The sequence below is a fragment of the Protopterus annectens genome, chromosome 4.part1 (genome assembly GCF_019279795.1).
Source record: "Protopterus annectens isolate FY-2018-M chromosome 4.part1, PAN1.0, whole genome shotgun sequence".
Lineage (NCBI taxonomy): Eukaryota > Metazoa > Chordata > Ceratodontiformes > Protopteridae > Protopterus > Protopterus annectens.
The window spans coordinates 383,797,139-383,818,582 of NC_056734.1; the positions used below are offsets into that span (position 1 = coordinate 383,797,139).

Here is a 21,444-nt window from a genome sequence, read left to right on the forward strand (position 1 = left end):
AGGATTCTTCAGATCTGGTCAGAAATTATATACTTAATTGGAAATTTGGTTATTAGAAGAACTGATAGTTCCTCTAGCTGGAGACTTAAATTTGCCAGAAACAGTCTGGAATAATATTGATTTAACAACATTAGTAAGGAAATTGTTTACAACTTATGTTCAGAAACCACACTTGCCTAAGATTATGTCCCCTGGTAGGCTTTTTTTTACATACTAGACATTGTGTTCCTAAAGAAATTACTGTTGCTTCATTTCATGTTAGTTGATGTGCAGTGGTCATAGTTTATAAAGGCTAAATTGATGCTAGGTAATTGTATCCATACAGAATCTAAACCAAAGCAGAGACCGGCACTGGAAATTCATCCATGGTTTGGCACCTGTGTCTCTAATGCAAACGGGTAACATGTAAATGGTTCATCTCCCAGGCTCATATCCATCAGTGCAAAACATTGTAGCAGACAAGCTAAAGCAGTACCATGACAGCCCTTTACTGGTGCAAAATTCACATAGGTGTCTCCCAAGAACTGATCTACCTGTGGGAAAAACTTGTAAGTAGATCTGTGTGCCTCCTCTTAGAACAGACAACTAAAACTATTTTATTTTATTTATTTATGACTGACCTTGTGTGGGACACCTGGTGTTGAAGTATCCATCTCAGAGATGAGAGAATTGCACACAGTGAAAGTTTTGTTAGGAAAGCAGTTCTTGAACCATACCAGAGTGTGTCTTGAGTAGGATAGTTTTTCCAGTAGTACAGCTTGATTAGCTGACTCAAAAGCCTTATTTAAAGCAGTAACAATGGCACCTGTTATCCAAATACAGAAAAAGCACTGTTAAATTTATTTTGTCAAGAGTGTAATTTACTGTTTATGTTTTGTAGTCAAACAGCAGGTCATATATTTATATGACTTCAGCAGCTGAAAGTAAACTATTTTTGAATTTTTTTGCTATAGGACTTGAGTTACAAATTGGCCTATAATCATTTACAGGCCTAGACTGTGGAATTTTGGGGAAGGGGAGTATTAAAGCATGTTTAAAGTTCTGTGCATTAGTCATATAGATAGTGATAGATTGTAAATGTTGGCCATAGGTTTAGTTAGAGAGGCTGTAACTGTGCTAATATTTGCAGGTAGATGTTTGCAGTGTGGATTGAATTTATAGTCTTTTTGAATTAAATTGAATTAAAATGGTAAAGCCACATGCATTATATTTGTTCTGTTTAATGCTGTTAATTTATAGGTTCATAGGTTTATACTAGGCTATCTGCCCTAAGGCATTTATAAGCCTAGCCCAAAGTTTTGTGGCTTACGCCACCCCTTATGTTAAAAAATACTGTGCCCATTAGTTTGTTGTGCCTCTGTCCAACAGTGACACAGAGATGATTCCCGGGGTAAACCTACGATCTCCCATCCACCGGTCAAGATTTCTCTTGATCAGAGCCAGCGAGGTGCTCTGCCTCACATGGACCGGGATTTTATTCCACAGCTAGGGAGTCTCCGGGTGGCAAATCTATCCCTCCAGCATGTCCTATTTATATCTGTGCTAAGGTTTAAGTCGCTTGCTCTAGTGGATCTGGTAGATTTGGATTTTTTGAGGTGGAGCATGTCCATTAATTCCAGGTTGGACATGGCCTTGTATGTCAGGCACAGGTCACCTCTGAGCAGGCGGTATGCGACTGAATACAGCTGGAGTTTCTTCAGTCTGGCAGCATATGACAGATTTTGGTGTCCCTTTATCCTTTTGGTGAGGAATTTTTGGGGTCTCTCCAATTGCTGCAGGTGTCGGGTGAGATACATCCCGAATGGGGCATTGTACTCGATCATTGGTCTGACAAGTGAAGAGTACAGGGGAACAATGACCTCACTTGATCTGGATGTGAATCCCTTCATGACCAGGTGGGCAATGTAGAAGGTCTTTCTAACCACTTTAGCAATGTGAGTGTCAAAAGAAAGGCCACTGTCAACCTGGGTCCCCAGGTCCCTGATAACCTCTTTTGTGCTTAATGGATTGCCACCTATATGGTAGCTTGGGGTTACCTTGTTTTTCCCGAAGGGTATAACTATACATTTTTTGGCATTTAACTTCAGGCCATGGCTCTGGCACCAGTTATCAGTTTCCGTGAGACCCCTCTGAAGGATATCTGTGTCCGATGTACTTTCCACTATGGCGCCCGGTTTGCAGTCATCTGCAAACTTTGTCAGCCATAGTCCTCCTATGTTTGCCTGTATTTCTGAGAAGTAGATGCCGAACAACAGGGGGCCAAGGACTGAGCCCTGTGGGACACCACTTGTGACCGGCTTGGAGTCTGACATGGCGCCAGCAACTCTAACCCTGTGGGTTCTGTCCTTTAGCCAGTTTGCAACCCATCTTGTGACATATGGGTTTACATTTAAGCTGGTAAGTTTCTCTATAATACCCGAGTGGGGTATTGTGTCGAAAGCTTTTGCAAGGTCAAGGTAGGCTGTATGGACTGCCTTTCCCTCATCAATGGCCTTGGTTACTGTTTCAAAGAAGTTGACCAAGTTCAAAAGGCATGATCTGCCCTTGACAAAGCCAAACTGGGTCGGGTCCAATGTCTGCAAGTCCCCTATGTCTTTGTTTATGAGTTCCATTATGATCCTCTCCATAGCTTTGCAGACCAGGCTTGTTAAGCTTATGGGGCGGTAATTACCAGGGTCCGTAGAGGTACCACCTTTGTGGAGTGGGACCACAGTTGCCGTACGCCACTCCTTGGGCACGTATCCTGTGGTAAGGCTAAGATTAAACAGCTGCCTTATATGCAGGTTTAGTTCCTCGTTGAGTTTGTGTAGCACACAGCCGGGGACACCATCCGGTCCCATTGATGCTGTGTTTTTAGCTTTAGAGAGAGCAGCTTTCACCTGCGCATTTGAGATGTCTGGGAGGCTACACTCCGCTGGGATAGTTAGCTCTCCTTTTGGGGGGGGGGGTGAAGTTTGCACTGAACCTGTCTGCCAGTATGTTGGCAATGTCTGTGGGTTCAGTGATTTTTGTATCATTTTGGACTAATTCTGCATATCTGGGAGTTTCCACCCAGGTTTCTAACATAGCTGAAGAAGGCCTTATGATTGTCTTTTGAATCTATTGCAATTTTTCTCTCAAAGTTGGCCTTGGATGATTTTATGAGTGCTCGTATTTTTTTACTAATAATGATCAAGGGTGTCTTCTCTTTTATGGATTTTGCTCTATCATGTAACAGCTTTCTCCTCTTATTGTAAAGTTTGTTTATGGCTGGGGTCCACCAGACTGGACGTTTGCCCTTGGTGGAAAGAGTCTTTGTTTTATTAGGGATTGCCTGATCCATGCAGTCCTGGAGGTGTTCGTAGAAGGCATTTGTAAGGGCTTCCGCAGCTTGGGTTGTGGTTTCCATTGGCTCGGGAGCCTTGAAGGATACCACACCAGTCTTGAGTAGTGTGAAGTTTGCTTTAGAGAAGTTCTTCACTGTGGTCTTTTTTGTTTGGGTTGGGGGCAGGATGTGGATTTCCAGTGAGATAAGTTTGTGATCTGATCTCACCAATGAGGGATATACTTCCTGTGTGGAGCATTTTGTCCCCATGTTTGTGATGATGAGATCTAGTATATTTTCTCCTCTTGTGGGAACGGTGACTAGTTGTTCCATGGCATTTGAATTTATGAACTCCAGGAACCTTTGGGCTAGAAAGTTGGGGCTTGAGTAATGTTCCCAGTCTATATTCGGGTAGTTGAAGTCACCCAATATAATGGTGTTTGGAGATGCATTTATACCCTCCAGTGTCTTCAGGAAGGCTGTGTGGGGTTCCTGAGTTTGAGAGGGTGGCCTGTAGCATGCTACAAATTGTAGAGCAGTTTTGCCTATGGTTAATTGCACCTGGATGGTTTCCGATGCTTCGTGCGTTGCCACCAACCTGGAGGTGTGGGTATCCTTGATGAATATGGATACACCCCCTTCTTTTGTGGTGTGGTCCGGGTTTTGGGGCCGGAACGCATGATATGAGGTAAAACCTGATGGTGCCGGGGTGCTCTCAGGAGCCTTGAACCAGGTTTCAGTCACAGCACAGACATCGATGTTCTCCATACAGAGAAGGGCCTCGAGTCCTTGCATTTTGAGATTTAGACTTCTGGCATTGAGCAGCATTACCCTTAGTTTCTTCCCATTTTTGTTTTCTAGGGTGGTAGGTTTAGAATTTGAGCCTTGCCTAAAAAAGGCACTATGGGGGTGGCAAGAGCCTTAGCCAATATCCGGAATCCCAGGGGTGACAGGTGCAAGCCGTCCCTTGCGAAGCAGCGTAGCTTGTCATGGCCATAGCTGGCCAGACACTGCAGCCCTACCCAGTGTTACCCTGTGTTGTCGGTTGCTGCCTAGTGGCCGACTCCTGGTAACTGTCATTGCTTTCTGCTTTTGGATTCTCTGGCAGACGGATTATTTAGACTCATAGTCTGGAAGGTGATTCTCCTTGTTTCTTTGGAAGCATGATACACACCGTAAGCATCATGCTGACTGTCTCACAGTTAACCTGGCAGTTCAAAGAATGGTATTCTTCCCTATTGATGTACCTGTGTGCTTTTATACCAGGCGAAGACTTTATTTCCGTATGAATGCAGTCTGTGGCACCCAGAGATGTGCAGTGATAGCTGTCTCTTCTGCAGTCTTGGGGAACCATATATAATTGTCCATATGCAGCAGCACAATATTGAGGAACTTACTGAGTATACAGTGGGCAATGTTTCCGAACCACCTAAAGTGTCCCTGGAAGGACCCTCTGTCTAAGGTGGTAAGAGCCAGACATATGTTAGTATCCATAGGGATGAAAAAGTCACAATTTCTCATAGATTAAGAATGTGGCTGAAATTTGTTGATCAAGTTGCTGATAATTTCCTGTTTCCCTCTAGCAGTCTGCTATGTCGTTTCAGTTAAGATGTGGTACATAAGTTTCTGCATCTATAGTTTCCAAGCTGTAATCTTGTGAGAGTGGGCAACCAGTCAGCATTGGTAGCTAAAGCACAAATTACTGCAGGTGTTAACATGGGTAGTACAGGTTGCACTGATGAAATTTTTGATGCATTTTTCCTCTGTATGAAGATGCAGAATGATGTCCACAACACTTGCACTATCAGATAGGAATTGCGACTTTATTCCTTTTATTTAAATATCTGTCTTCGCTTATTTGCTTATGCTACATCATTGCATGTGTTTATGCATTCATTTGCACATCCTGCACACTAGGCAGCTGAAGTCTTAGTACCACCATAGGCTAACACCACGAGAATCCTAGAAAAGGCTTTTGTGTAGTATGCATGTTTTGTCAGGAATATTAACTCTGATACGAGTAGTAGTAGTGCAAACTTGTGCATTTGCAGTTAATGCCACAACAACAGTAGTGCTAAGGAAGAAATGCTAGCATAACTAGTTCCAGAGCATCCATGGAGCAGAGCAGCACTTCCAATTCAAAGCAGTGGTAGAAGCAAAATCTTTTGTAGTTTGATGAAAAGGTGGAAAACTTTGTCAATGACATTGCAGACATTTCTGCAAGACAAATTAATTTTAAGTCCTGTAGTGAAAAAGGGCAGCCGGAACTGTCACAGCTGTTCCTCTTGCAAGAAAAGAGACCAATACTCAAATTTTTGCAGTGAGAGACTGCTAAAACAGTGTTTCCAAGTGAAACTGTAGTACAATATAAGCTGCTTCCCAAACAACTAAATGTCCAGGGGTAAACCATTTATTCATTCACTTATTATTTCTTTTGAAAAGCCACTTTATCCATTTCCTAACTGCAAGGAACTTGAAGCCAATCCCTTTAGTTAAAGTGCAAAAAGCAGAGAAACTAATGCTGAACTAGCTGCCAAGCCTTTGCATGATGCTCACACATGCCCGCTGTTTTACACAGTACGCACTTATGGGCAAGGCGTAGGATCATACTTTCACCAACTCAATTTTTTTTGGGTGTTGCGGGAAACTGGAACACCCATGAAGAAAAAAAAGGAAGATGAGTAGATGTGGAACAGAAAGCGCTCCAGCTGGCAACTAAGCACTGTGATGAAGCAAAAGTAACTGCTGCACCTGTGTGCCACTCTGCAGGGCAACTACTCATGTTAATTTCACCAGATAATGAAGGATGTTGAAACCAGACAAATATGTAGACTGTTTCGGAAATAATGTTTCTAATGATTGAAAGATTCATCATTGTTAATACTTGTTTCTTTCAGACTTTATTTCAGTATTTTTCGCATAGAGTTGCACTTTGCACCTTGTATGTACATTTACATTTTTTGGCTTGTTCTTAATAGTTGTATGTATGTCATTTGTTTTGCTCTTAATAGTTGTATGTCGTTCATGTAATTCATACTTGGAGAGTCATTGAAACTGGAGTCAAATTCCTTGTATGTGCACATACTTGCCCAATAAATATGATTCTGATTCATTGAAAATATGCAACTTTGTATCAAATTTCAGTTTTATGCAAAATAACCTTTGACATGCATATACAGTGGATATAAAAAGTTTGCACACCCCTGTTAAAATGCCAGGTTTTTGTGATATAAAAAAATGAGACCACAATAAATTATTTCAAAACTTTTCCCACCCTTAATGTGACATATAACCTGTACAATTCAATGGAAAAACAAGCCTCTGTTAGGGGGAAAAAATATAAAAAATGGAAGTACAATATGCTTATTGCATACGTGTGCACACCCTTAAACTAATACTTTGTTGAAGCATCTTTTGATTTAATTACAGCATTCAGTCTTCTTGGGTAGGAGTTTATCAGCATGGCACATCTTGACTTGGCAATATTTGCCCACTCTTCCTTGCAAAAGCGCTCCAAATCTGTCAGATTGTGAGGGCATCTCTTGTGCACAGCCCTCTTCAGGTTATCCACAGATTTTCTTTTGGATTTAGGTCTGGTCTCTGGCTGGGCCATTCCAAAACTTTTAATTTTCTTTTGTTTTTTTGGATTTATGCTTGGGATCATTGTCATGTTGAAAGGTGAAATTCCTCATCTTTAGCTTTCTAGCAGATGCCTGAAGGTTTTGGGCCAAAAGTTACTGGTATTTGGAACTATTCTATCATTTCCTCCACCTTGACTAAATCTGACTAAATCCCTGTTCCAGCTGAAGAAGAGCAACCCCAAAGCATGATACTGCCATCACCATGATTCACTGTGGGGATGGTGTTCTTTTGGTTCTTGTGGTGATGCGAAGTGTTGTTTTTGCGCCAAACGTACCTTTTGGAATTGTGGCAAAAACGTTCAACCTTGGTCTCATCAGACCATAACACATTTTCCCACGTGCTTTTGGGAAACTTTATGCATTGTTTTGCAAATTTTAGCTGGGCCTGGATATTTTTCGGTGTAAGAAAAGGCTTTGTCTTGCAACCCTACCCCATAGTCCAGACATATGGAGAATATGAAGATTGTTGTTACATGTAGTACACAACTAGTACTTGCCAGAAATTCCTGCAGCTCCTTCAGTGTTGCTGTATGTCTCATGGCAGCCTCCCTGAACAGTTTTCGTCAAGTCTTCTCATCAATGTTGGAGGGACGTCCAGTTCTTTGCAACGTCACTGTTGTCCCATATTTTCTCCACTTATTGATGACTGTCTTCACTGTATTCCATGGTATATCCAATGCTGTGGAAATTTTTTATACCCTTCTCCTGACTGATACCTTTCAACAATGAGATCCCTTTGATGCTTTGTAAGCTCTCTGTGAACCATGGCTTTTGCTGTAGTAGGCAACTGAGTAAATGTCAGGAAAATCCTACTAGGACAGCTGAACTTAATCTGAGGTTAATCAGAGTCTCTCTAATTCATGGCAGGTCTGTACCCAAGAAGACTGAATGCTGTAATTAAATCAAAAGGTGCTTCAACAAAGTATTAGTTTAAGGATGGACACACACAACAAAGTATTAGTTTTAAGGGTGTGCATACTTATGCAGCCAGCGTATTGTACGTTTTTTATTTTTTATATTTTTTCCCTTAACAGATTTGTTTTTCAGTTGAATTGTACAGGTTATAGGCCACATTAAAAGTGACAAAAGTTTTGAAATGATTTATTGTGGTCTCATTTTTTTATATCACAAAAACCTGGCAGTTTAACAGGGTTGTGTAAGCTTTTTATATCCACTGTAGTTAAGTATGCATTTAATTGATTAGTGTAAAATAATCCATGTTACTTTACAGATATAGAGATATATTCATTTTAGAGCTTAAAAAGGAGGAATGCTATTTATGAGGGCATGTAGCTTTTAATGTAGATGACCAAACCGTAGTACGTTGCATGATGTATGATGCACTTTTGAATCTGTTTTGAATGTCCATCACCATGAGGTTAGAGCACATCTCGTGTGCCTTTCTTTTCCATGAGTCAAACAGTATACCTATCTTTTAAGTCTCCCTAGAAGCCCACCATTTTATTGCAGATCCCATATTATCTCTGTCCTCAAATCCAAATACCTCCCTCACTGTTTAGGTATGTTACACACCTATTCCCCTTTTAGCTTCTGTCTTTAATCCTAATTTTGGAATCGCTTTCTTTTTTTCCTTTTGTAAAATGTGTTAGACCTTATTTAGTCCTCTGTGTTTGAAGTGCTGTTAGTCATTTCGTTGTGCTGTTGAGTATCTGTAATGCTGTTAAGAATGTAAGTGTCATGTTTACTTTAAAAACATTTTTGTTTTTCTCCTCCCCTCAAACAGGTGACCTTCATTGATAAAGTTACAGAGTATTATGTGTGTATCCAAGAGGACCGCAAAGGACCTTGGGAGGAGATGGCACGGGACAGGTGCAGGTTCCAGAAACGTGTACAGGAAGTAGAAGTGAGCATCAGTCACTGCCTTACAGCTGAACATCGTCGTAGGGTATTACAGAGACTGTTTTAGAATCCTAGTTGTAGGATGACCAGACTGACTTTGAATTGCTGTTTGATGCCCTTGAGATCTGTGCTTCTGTTAACTTTAGTGACTGAAACTGAAAGCCACTTTTGCCCCATAACACCAAAACCTATGAAGAAGTTTGTGTTAATGTTTTGGAAACCATTTCTATTTATTTCTTTATTATTTGGTAAAAATTCAAGTTCAGATGTAAATATCAGGATCATACCTTTCGGTGCAAGAAATTTGGATAAAGCCTGACATAATAGGGAGAGGCCCAGAAATAGAGTAAATGTAGAAAGTTGCTAGAATAACGAGATTTGTGTTAGCATGCATTTTCTGGAATTATATGAGGTCTGAAGCTTAAATGTATGTCATTATTTAATGACTTCATTCCTCTGATCATTCCAGTGATTTGCCAGGAAACTACAGATTTTGAGGAGTAGACCAAAAATATGAGGCAAAAATCTGCCAGTTGAGAGAGGTATGATCAGGATGCATCCTGTAATGGCAGAGCTATGTAACACAAAAAATGCTTTATGGCTTTCACTGCTTTGTAAATTTTTGTTGTCAATTCTGAAGAGTAGGCCTGCTTGTTCATGAAAGTTTAGTACATGCTATTTTATTAATGGAATAGTCCCTCCTAGATCAGATTACTTTGTTCATATCCATTAATTACTTTGTTCATATCCGTTAATAACACATCACAGTTTTTAATCTGCAGCAAAGTCATTTAATTTGTTTGCAGACACCCATTTCTTAATGTGGCTCTTGGTATTATAGGAATGCCCATGTAGTTTAAAGGCTTCCTGTATAGGTTCAATTGGTTACTTTGAATAGTGTTTTTGAAAACAAATTTCCAGTTCTAAACATCCCTTAGAACTCAATGTGTTGAGCCTTGCTACCCAGTTTAGAAACTTTGGAGGAAATGGAAGAAATTATTTTTATTATATGCTTTTTACTTAATGGTCGCTGAGCTTTAGGGTTTCTGGAATATCATTTCATAAAAGTCGAAAGCTGATATGCAGCGCACTGCAAATGAAGCTGGTGCTAATTCAAATGGATGTTGCATCACTTGTCGATGAAAAGCAAGGGTCCGGAGAAGTTCTGTTTTGCCTCAAGCAGTCTGTGTCAGTATAAATACCAGTTCAGTTCCCTTATGAAAATAAAGGTCAACTCAGTCAACAAAAACTAAACCCAATCCTCCCCCAAAAATGTAGTGTTTTTGTTTTTTTTTTTGTTTTTTTCTTCTGCTGTGTTTCATTTACCATTTTGCAGCTTTGTACTTGGAATTTGTCATTTGAGTGATTCTACAGAGTAGTTAGTACGTTAGAATTGTATAGGAGACCGCAGTGGTATTGTAGAGGACTGAAGGGCAATTGTTAGCGTCCAAGCTTTGGAAGCGATGTACAGTAGGCTTCTTTAATTCTGAATAGTAGGGCATCCTATGAGAAAACAAAAGCTGTGGTAAATGAATGTTTAAGTATTCCCCTTGTGGAATGAGGAATACAAATCTGGTTTTAGTCCGTGAACTAACACAGACAAATTAAATGACTTTTCTTTGCCTAGTTGCAAGATAAGTAAAAACTTTGCCTCTTAAGTTGCATTACAGGCATTTTTTACTGCAAAGAAAGTAAAAACTTTGCCTCTTAAGTTGCATTACAGGCATTTTTTACTGTCTTGTGCTATATAACTAGAAAGTACATACAATTATTGTCTTTTAGTGTCTTAATACTCGGGTGTTTTCTTACAATGTATCTGAAGCTAGTTTTTATGGTAATCACCTGTGTTGTGACACTTATCTTTTTTTATAGCTCCTTGACTCTGACCCTAGTTTGTAACCATAGCTGTTCAGATGGCAGTACTTAAGTATTTTGACCTAAATCTGTAGACATACTATTTTTTTTATACCTCCAGGTCTCTTACATGAATGTAGTTTTTGATCCAGGATAGTTCAGCTCAGTTGCAACTTTGGCTGCAGGAAATCCAGGAGCTAGGCAATTAGCCTTGTATATAAAATGGAGCATTAGTCCACTGCACATGTTATTTAGTGACTGTTGAAAGGGGATTGAACCTTCGATCATCTGATTTTTAGCTTTTTCCTGTAGTACGTGCCATAAACCCCATGCAAAAAATAGTGCAGTGACTACAGATATATCATCTAAGAAGACAGCAGGATTTAGGTGCACTTAAACAAGAAATGTACAAAACTTAATACTGAGATATTTACAAAAAACATTTGATCAGGTGGCACTTTCTTTCATCTACATGATATGCATTTGTTATAAATTTTCATTGTACACCAGTTGTTAATTTAGTGACGTAGGCATTTAAGTGGTTTGTACCATTTTGTGCAACTGTTAACTGAGTGATCAAAAGTTTGCCATGTTGTCACTGAGTGAGCATTCTGTTGTATTTGTAATGTTTGTCACTTGCTGGTTTCTAGTTTAGCATATTAAACAGTCTGCCATATTAGCCTTTTGTCTAAACAGTTCTATAAACCAGCCTATCAAGAACAGCCTACTTTTCCCCATTTCCAGTGGCGGTGCATTCTTTCTCCATAGTTGATAACTCAACAAGTGTTTATAGTAAGACACACCAGGGTGCACAGTAGAAAGTACCACCCCCAGAGTGATGTGAGTCTGCCTTATGTCAGAACTGTTTTTAAGAAATGAATTTTCATGCGAGTCATGTTCTTAAAAAACGAGATGAAAACAAAAATAGTGCAATGTACATTGAGGACTTACACCCCTCCGCACCCCTGAAAAAAGGACTGCAAGGCACTTAAAACTGTGTGTAGTACAGGGTCTAAACACTTATCTGGAAGTCCTGTTGGGATGTCATTCAAACCAGCACCGCCCTCAGTCTGATGGTGTGTCCTGAAATAAACAGTGCTAATAATTCTACAGCCGTATACTGCATTTGTTTGTTTGCACTAATTTGAAATTGGTTGCATGTATAAGGGGAAAACTCTGTACATTCAGATGAAAATGTATTTCGATTTGAGCAGTAGAATTCAGTGTGTCTCAGTGTACTTGTGAAACGTTTTATTGTCTGAGGCAACATTTGCTGCAGGTTGAGGAGGCAGATACATTTCTGTATGGAACAGTATCATCATTTTTGCTCTTCATGACCATAGTTTGTTTTATAGAGAGCATGTTAACACCTGTAAGATGTTTTTATTTCCATTTGATGCATTTTTATTTATTTAATTTTTTTTGCATGATTATGATTGGGAGACATAAGCTACAACACAGTACACCAACGCTAAAAATTCCTCTACGTTGGTGAATCAGCAATGTTTTGTGGCTAGATTTCTCTTGTCCCCAGTCTGCTCTGTGTTCAGGTTGCATATGACAGTTTGTAAAATAGGTGCATATTGTGATAATGAATGAGTTAATGCTTTATAATGACGTGCTGTAAGTTCAGTTAATATGGCATCTGTGTTTCGAAAGATACAAACCTTTGTGATTTCTTCTTTCATCACAGACCTTGGGGGGGGGGTATACCTGTCAACCTGCTAGTGCAGAAAACCTGGACAAAGCCTGACAAAATGGGGGGACAAAGGTCTAAAATAGGGACAGATTTTAAATATTGCTCTTATAAACTTAGTTGGTAGAGTAACAAGAGTTTAGCATATGTTTTCTGAAGGATTTGAAGTCTAAAACTCAATTGTATGTCATTGTTTACTGACTTCAGTCCTCAGATCATCCCAGTGATTTGCCAGAAAACCACAAATTTATGAGGAATAGACCAAAAATATGAGGCAAAAATCTGGTATGCTAGGAGGATAAAACCCTGTGGCCTAGGTGTCCCAAATTTGAGTAGGAAATGGGGCACTTGACAGTGCAAGCAGGGAGGATGGGTGTACCCATCCAAGAGAGAAGGGAAGGAAATTTATGGTGCTGCCTAGTGGTGGGTAGGGCAGTTCTGCTTATGTTCACTTCTTGTGTATATGAAGGGAGAGGTGGTACAGAGTTGATGCACACACAGGGTGTACTAAGGAGATGGGGGGGGAATCACCCCAATGGCCACTGAAATTATGGCCACCATCAGCTGTGTTCCTCAGTAATGAGGGGATTAATGGGTCAGTTAACTGAGATGGGCTGATGATTAGAAGGAGCACAAAAGTGCAGAAAGGGATGTGATTTCTGCAGTGTTTTCCTTGTGTCGGTTTAGTTGCTGCATCTGCGCCTGCCCTTTGTGTTCTGTAAAAACTAGGACTCCTCACATTGCTAGAGAAGGATGACTGTGTTATCCTTGGCACTATGCTGTTAAGAGATTCAATGGTTGTCATGGTTTGCTGTTGCAGAATATTGTAGAAGCTGCATTTCGGTGGGTTGCAACAGCATCTGTGATAATTACAAGAGTAAATTCTCATTGGCAGAATAATATGGAGAAGAGCATCAAATCAGACTTGACTACGCAGTTGCTGCCTGATCATTAGTTATTTAATAGATTATGTAACCTTCATTTTCACTGGTGCTGTCTTGTGTGAAAAACTCAAAGGATCAGTAACAAAAGTTAGGCAGAAAATGTTCTTGAGACTTTCATTCTGTATAACCTTGAAAATGAAAACAAACATTAACAGTTTACTTCTGCCACCCAAAAACTGTCTGAATATATACATAGAAAGTTTCTTCACACAATTTGAAATGCATCATTAGACTTTTGCGGAGTCTTAAAAGACCTGAAAAGAACATTCTAAATTCAAGAACATTGTTGTGATTAGTGGAGTCATTGCAGAATTATTTTCAAGAAACTGAATTACCATTTTGATTGTAAAGATGGCAGCATAGACTATGCATGTGTATATATATGGGTCTACTTTCATAGACCGAACGTACGAATCACCGACACACATTTTCCCCACCCCAAACAACCGACAACACACCACACCGACAACTCAACATACCGAACACCAAAACACCGACACAAAAAACGCCAAATACACATTGCACACAACAACATATCCACTAACCTTAACCTAAACCCTAACCCTAACGTCCGACACTACCGCACACTTACCCAACCCGCACCCTAACCCTAACTCACTTAACACACCCCTAAACCCCAACACCGTCACTATCGCACACTCACCCTACCTGCACCCTAACCCTAACTCACTTAACACACCCTAAAACATTCAGCCCATCACTATCGCACACTCACTCCACCCGCATTCAAACCCTAACACACTTAACACTTCCCTACACAGCTCTACGTCACTTCCACACACTTACCTCACTGGAACCCTTAGTCCGACACCACCGCACACTCACATTTTCCACACACTATCCTAAAATCCCTCAGTATCGTACACTTACCTGTCCGCTCCCCAATACTACATCTGTCACTTTCGCACACTGACCGTATCGCGCTCACACGCTGCCGTTGTCGGTCTCTCAGCCGTCGGGATATCGCGTTTTCGGTAACCTACCTGTTCGGTCGTTCCGTCTCGGTCTTCCGGGTGTCGGTAAAGCGGCGCTTCGGTCTATGAAAGTAGACCCATGTATATATATATGTATATATATATATATATATATATATATATATATATGTATGTATGTATGCGCTTTTGCTAGTTGTCCTACAACCCCCACCCCCAGAAGTCACAGTGATAGAAATAAATGTTTTGCCCGTCTTTTAAGAGAATAAGGGAGTCGGAGAATAAGTGAAATTAGTCCAATAGGAACACATGGACAAGAGAGAGATAGAGAAAAATGTAAGTTCTGTTGCAAAAATGGTTTAAATTACTGCTAAACATATTTAAGGAGTGAAAGGTTTGAGGTTATTGGCTTTCCACTGTAGCCTCGTAAAGAAAGTGAATTGTAAAGAATTTTGAATATGTATGATCTTTTTCCCTTTGTTTGCTGAACCCTGCTTTGAAAAGCTGTCCAAGTTGTAAAATGAATAAACTAGTATATTTGTTAAATACATATTTTTACTAATGAAGAATTCAACACAAATTATCACTCTTGATTTACAGAGTGGTGGACAGTGATTTCAATTTTTATATTGAAACCCCCACCTTTAAAAAAAAAATATGTATATTAGCAATAACCCAGGACTTGGGGTTTGAGTATCTCAGGATTTGCCCATGAGGGTGAAGCCCGAGCTGCTGCATAATTCCACCAACTTTACCACCACAAAGTCCGCACATGATAACATCCGTCAATAAAACCAGTGGCACCCATATATAAATGGGTATCTCAGGATTTGCCCATGAGGGTGAAGCCCGAGCTGCTGCATAATTCCACCAACTTTACCACCACAAAATCAGCACATGATAGCATCTGTCAGTAAAACCAGTGTCACCCATATATAAGTGTGTGTGTGTGTGTGTGTGTGTGTGTGTGTGTGTGTGTGTGTGTGTGTGTGTGTGTAGATGGATGTTGTAGATGTAGATAATATGAAGTTGTTTAGTTGAGTATGATTCTTAATGACCTCAAAGTCTTAAGCACGTAAGGCTGGTCTCTCAGCAAAGTTCTTACAAATTTCATGTAGATTACTTCAGCAATGCTGTGTATGCATCTTAGCAGTCTTTCCCAACATATAATTGTCTTCTCTAGTGAGACCTGTCCCTGCATTGTGGTGAAAATAGTTCTGTATGTATGCATTTTATATGTGTAATATAAAATGTACACACGTGTGTGTGTGTGTATGTGTATATATATATATATATATATATATATATATTTATATTTGTGTATGTGTATATGTGTGTATATATATATATATATATATATATATATATATATATATATATATTTGTGTGTGTGTATATATATATATATATGTGTATATGTGTGTATATATATATATATATATATATATATATATATATATATATATATATATATATATATATATATATATATACATACACACACACATACACAGATAAATATATGCATACATACACGCACATGTTCTGATAAACAAATGGCCTGAAATCCCCCCCCATGCTTCAACAAAATGTATATCATGGTGTGCTTCCCAGTCATGCGTACACAAACGCAAGAGTCGTGTAGTTCCACCTAAAACAGAGAGCTGTTTGTGTGGTCTGCATTGGTCATCAACTCCCTTAGCTTCCAAGGGTCAGCAGTTATCCTCCTCAAGTCATTCCTGATTGAAGTGAGACTAGGCTGCTGGCAATGTAATTTTTTTCTCTTCCTGTCTCTTTGGCCACACCATTGCTTTGTGTTTTACCTAAACCCTGATTTGGTATGGTCTTAATGTTTTATAGGCAGGTTGGAACACTCTGTGATCCATCCCAAGTAATGGATCAGCTCTGTTTTGTTTGCTGTTTGGCATTGTGGCTAGTTTTAGTGGTTTAAGTGCAGCACTCCGTTAATCTTGTCACTAATTTTGATGTCCTACAGCTTACATTGCATCTCAGATGTAATCTCTCATACAATTCTGAGTAAGAAGTACTGTTAGCATTTTAATTTAATCCAGATAGCTTTTACAGCATTAGTTTCTTAAAAATGTCTCTCATTTTTAAACTGCTATGCACTAAATGACAGAATGGTCACAGATGAATAATTATTAGCCCTGAAAATGCAGTGTACTTTAAGTACTGTAATAATTTTTACAACTTGTACTATACATATTCAATTGTGTTCATAAGAAAAGCTGAGTTGTCAAAATGAATTTTATCAAATTTTTATTTTTATACAATTCTGACTAGAAGTGATGTGCATACAGCACCCAGTAGTATACAAGCACCTGAAAGCCAGGAGATCAAACAGCAGTTATGGTAAAGGAGAACAGTCATTATTCACTTTTTTGAATATCATAAGGTGCATTAATTTCAGGGTTTGTTACGTAATTAACAGAGATTCAGGGCAAAGTCCCATGTGTGTCAAGCACATGAGATAAAGCCCACAAGCACTATTTAGAGTTTTTGTAGTGCTCGACTTGACTGCTGTTTGTTCTTTTCTTTTTAGTTGTCCTGTATAAAACTGTGAGCAGCTACTATAGAGAACTTGTTCTGTTGTTTCTATTACAAATAATTTGAGCATGTATAAAAATTAATTTATTTCTATTTACCTTAACAGATTTAAAGCATTTAAAATAAATGGATACAAACTGGAAATTATATCTTAGATGCATTTGTCTTTTTATGTTTTGTTTTCTTTGACCTTTATTTTATCATTATTGTTTTGAAAACCATGGACCTTAGCATGTGCCTCATTAATGCTTTGTAATAGAGAGCTATCACACTCTTGAAATGGTGGTGGAGTACATTTCTGATCATTAAGTTGCGTATGAAGACGTCCATTACAATTTTTTGTGTCCCTCTTGCTATTAAAGTGGGTAATTGACCGCTGGATGCATTGAATAGAGCATATTTTCTGTGCCATTTGATGTGGGTTAACTGAATGTCTTGTAACTTGTCTCTGTTGCGATTATTAGAAGTATAATAGCTTATGCTTTCAAGAACTCCGTCCAAATGTCAATTCTTTCTTTCCAAAAAAAGTAATCTGCCGTCCATATAATACAACACTAAAACTCCCATATATTGAAGAAGCACCAGTTAATAATTCCATTTATTTTATATCTGAACTTGTTTCTGTTTGCTTTTTTGGGAAGTCTCTCATTTTCTTCAACATCTGTAACGTCATGTATTCTCAGAACAGCAGAGTAGTTAGGTTTGGTCAGTGATTCTAGCTGCAAAACCAGTAACAAAAAATAGTGACGGTTAAACATGAAATATTTAAATGTGCCTTTTCATTCAGATTACCTGTGTAGCATCTCAGATAAATAGTGTAGCCTGGAGATGCATTTCCAAATCTGAGCAAGGCTAGGGTTTTAAGATTAATCTTCAGATGTAAGGGAACATGGCACTACCCATGCATTGGTTTACTTTGTTTTCTTATCACAAGATTTCTGCCTTTCTCTTTATTTAAATACGGAGCGTGCCACATAGAAGGAAAACTATTTACTGTACTCATTTTGACATTATTTCATTTTGCTGTTTTTCTGCATCAAATTTTTTCCTGCAGTGTGTGCTACATCTTGTTTGCATTTATCATATTGGTTGATGAAGTTTCAGTTTTATGCATCAGTCACCTGAAGCTCAATTCCCAGAGATGTTCTTCATCTCACATTGCTGCAGTCCTTACACTTGGGTAGTCCGCTGTCCTCGGTCGGCCCGAATATCAAAGTATAAGGCTGACGTCGGTCAAGGCGCATTAGACTGACATCAGGACGTCAGGGTACAAATGCGCATGACCGACGTCATATCCTCAGTCTTTTTTGCCGCATGGTCCGATGCAGAAGCAGCGTTGCAAGTGCCGTTCGGCGTTCTGAAATTTTTCGAATTCGGAGTTTCAGACCGAGTCAAAGTTGGCTAAGTACCCCGTTGGGGAATATTTTAGTTTTTTCTTGCCTCAGTGGTTTACCGGATGTCAGAAAAAGTGAATAACTGTATTTCTTGTGGGAAACAGATACCGCATAGAGATTATCATACTCTGTGTATTCCTTGTTTAGGGCCTGAGCACGACGTTGTGGGGTGTTGCTTTTGTGCTAGATTCAATAAGCGCACTATTAAGAGAAGGTTAGATTGTGCCAGGTTAGTCTTCGGGAAGCGGTGCAATTATAATATGCCGTCGGATGCTCCGACGTCCGCTTCTTCGAAGAAGCGCAAGGACAAAGCAGCTAAGCCCAGGCAAGAAGAGCCGTCCGTACCGGACGCCGGTTCTTTAGAGGTGTCGGTGGAGCCGGGGGTTCCACCGGAGGTTTCACTGGAGTCCCAGGGGGAGACTTTGTTATTGCAGGATGTGGCCTCTCAGGAGGCAGGTCAGGCTGAAGGGGCCTCTCAGGTTACTGTACTCCCCTCCCTTCCTAGGGTGGTTAGGCCTTCTCCTTCTGTTTCCAAGGCTTCTCCCAGAGGCAGGCCAGGTTTAGCTACAGTTGGTGTCACTCCTAGTTCTTCAGGATCTGTGCCCAAGAAGCATATGCTTAAAATGGCAGAAGATTTGATTACTTTGATTTAGAGGTTCTTTGCCCCCTCCTGATAAGAGACCTAGGGTGGAACCTGAGTTGGGGAGTTTTGAGCAGGCTTCGGATGTTTCAGAGTCTTCGGCTGAAGACTTGAAGGAGTATTCTCCTTATTCTGATTCTGATGTGAATGATTCTACTCCTTCTGCTTCTCCTCCTGAGGATTTTTCTTTTTCAGAGACTCTTCATTCCATGAGGGAGCATTTTAAGTGGGAAGGTCAGGACTTCTCTGATTCCAGGAAAAGGCTTAGGGAATTTTTGTTTTTACCCCAGCATAGGCCTTTGGCTATACCTCCTGTTCTGGATGTTTTGGAAGATGTGTTTGCAGAGGCTTCTCTTAATCCTGATTCTTTGCCTCCTGCTCCTGTTAAACCGGATAGGTATTACAGGGTGCCTGAAGCTCATAAGTATCTTTTTAAGAGTCCTAGGGCGGACCCAGAAACTGTTAGTCAGGGGCCTAAGGGCGTTAAGGCTTCTGTTGTTAAAAATCCGGTTCCTCCAGATAAAGAGGCCAGGGCTTTGGATAGATGGGGAAAGAAAGTTTATACTTCTTCCACCCTTGCTATGAGGGCTTTGAATTGCCAGTTTCACATGTTGAAATACCAAAACTATCTACTTTCTCAATTGAAGTCTAAGGTAGATGCTCTGGCGGAAGGTATTGAGTGTAAAGAGTTACAAGATTTAGTACATGTTTCTGAACAGGTGGGTAAGCATTCTTTGCAATGTGATTTTGATGCTGTACAGGCCTCCTCTAGGGTGGCTGCCACTGGGTCAGTTCTTCGCAGGCACGCCTGGCTGAGGGATCAGAATTTATCTGACCATGTTAAGACAAGGATTTTAGATGCTCCTTTACAATCTGATGTGTTGTTTGGTTCACCTGTTGAGGCAGTCTTAAAGAAAATGGAAGACAAGGCTAAGTCTATGCAGACTGTTAAAGATTTTTTGCAGGTTCAGCCTCCGAAGTTTAGTAGAAATTGGCCTGCCAAGGGGTGGACGTATCCTTCTTATGATTCCCAGTCTAGGGGTAGATCTAGACGTGGTAGGGGCAGAGCTCAGGGCTCTTTCAGGCCTAGAACAGGAGTTCACCTGCACAGTCTTCGGGTGAGGGCAGGGGTCAGTCCTTTCGTAAACAGACCCAATGACCTACCATTTCAGCTGCCAGAGCCTTCTCGTCTGGCAGCACCTTTGGGAGGAAGGTTGACACTTTTCAAGGAAAATTGGAGTTTAATTACCCAAGACAGATGGGTATTGGATATCATACACCAAGGTTACAGGTTTTATTTCCATACCTTGCCTCCTTTCAAAGGCATGCCAGACGTTCCTCCTCAGCAAAGAATAGAGGCTCACAAACAAATCTCTCTGTTACTTCAAATAGGGGCCATTCAGCCAGTCCCTATGCCAGAAGTGGGCCTAGGATTTTATTCTCGCCTGTTCCTAGTACCAAAGAAGGGGAACACGTGGAGACCAATTTTGGATTTATCTATCCTCAACACTTATCTGGACATTCCCAAGTTCAAAATGTTGACGTTACAACAGCTTTTACCCCTGCTGGGCAAAGATCATTGGATGGTAACTTTGGATCTCAAGGAGGCTTACCTTCATGTTCCTATCAGACTGAGTTGCAGGAAGTATCTGCATTTTCGAGCTGGGACTTCTCATTATCAGTTCTCTGCATTGCCCTTTGGCTTATCTACTGCGCCCAGAGTGTTCACGAAAGTTCTGGCTCCAGTGATAGCTTTCTTCAGGCTAAAAGGAATACAGATCCACCCCTATTTGGACGATTGCCTGATTCTGGCTCAAGGAAGGGACGAGCTTCTTCATCATTTGGAATATGTGATAGCAGTGCTAAGATGCCTGGGGTATTCTGTGAACAAAATAAAGTCCAGTCTAGTACCCTCTCAGGACATGTGCTTTCTGGGTGTAAGACTGAATACAGCATCCCAGATGGCCTTTTTGACCCCGGACAAACAAAAAAATCTTTCCCTTTACTTTCATCAATTGTCTCATCAGTCCAGGCTGACTGCAAGGACAGTCCTTCAAGCCTTGGGGTTCATGGCATCTTGTATTCTGGTGCTTCCCAATGCCAAACTGCATATGAGGAAGCTACAATGGTATCTCAAAAATGTATGGACACAGCACTGCCAGGATCTGGACACTGTCATTCAAATAATACCTTGCATTCAAAAGGAATTTTTGTGGTGGGCTCAGGAATGTCACCTAAACAAGGGACTCTCTGTGACCCGGCCAGAGGCGAGTCAGATTCTAACGACAGATGCCTCAGACAAAGCTTGGGGAGCTCATCTTAATGGAAAGTGGATACAAGACAAGTGGCCTGCCAGACTACAACATCTACATATCAACCTGAAGGGAGATGTTAGCAGTCCAGTTTGCATTAATAGCTTTCAAGAAGTTACTTCTTCCAGGGCAGGTGTTGATTCTAACAGACAACACAACTGTCATGTGGTACATCAACAAGCAAGGGGGAACACATTCTTATCCTCTATGCAGGCAAGCAATGATTTTGTGGGAGACTGCTCTCAGTTTACAGCTAAATCTTCAGGTAAGGTTTCTGC

General features: G+C 40.3%; 1 protein-coding gene across 1 annotated transcript in view; it reads left to right on the forward strand.

Moving 5' to 3' along the window:
- Positions 1 to 11,769, forward strand: part of LOC122800874 (protein phosphatase 1 regulatory subunit 15B-like) — a 68,007-nt gene extending 56,238 nt beyond the window's left edge. The window contains exon 2 of the mRNA XM_044070203.1: positions 8,690 to 11,769. Within this exon, the coding sequence (XP_043926138.1) occupies positions 8,690 to 8,872 (183 nt within the window). The 3' untranslated portion in view covers positions 8,873 to 11,769. The remainder of the gene's footprint in view (positions 1 to 8,689) is intronic.
- The last annotated feature ends 9,675 nt before the right edge of the window (positions 11,770 to 21,444 follow it).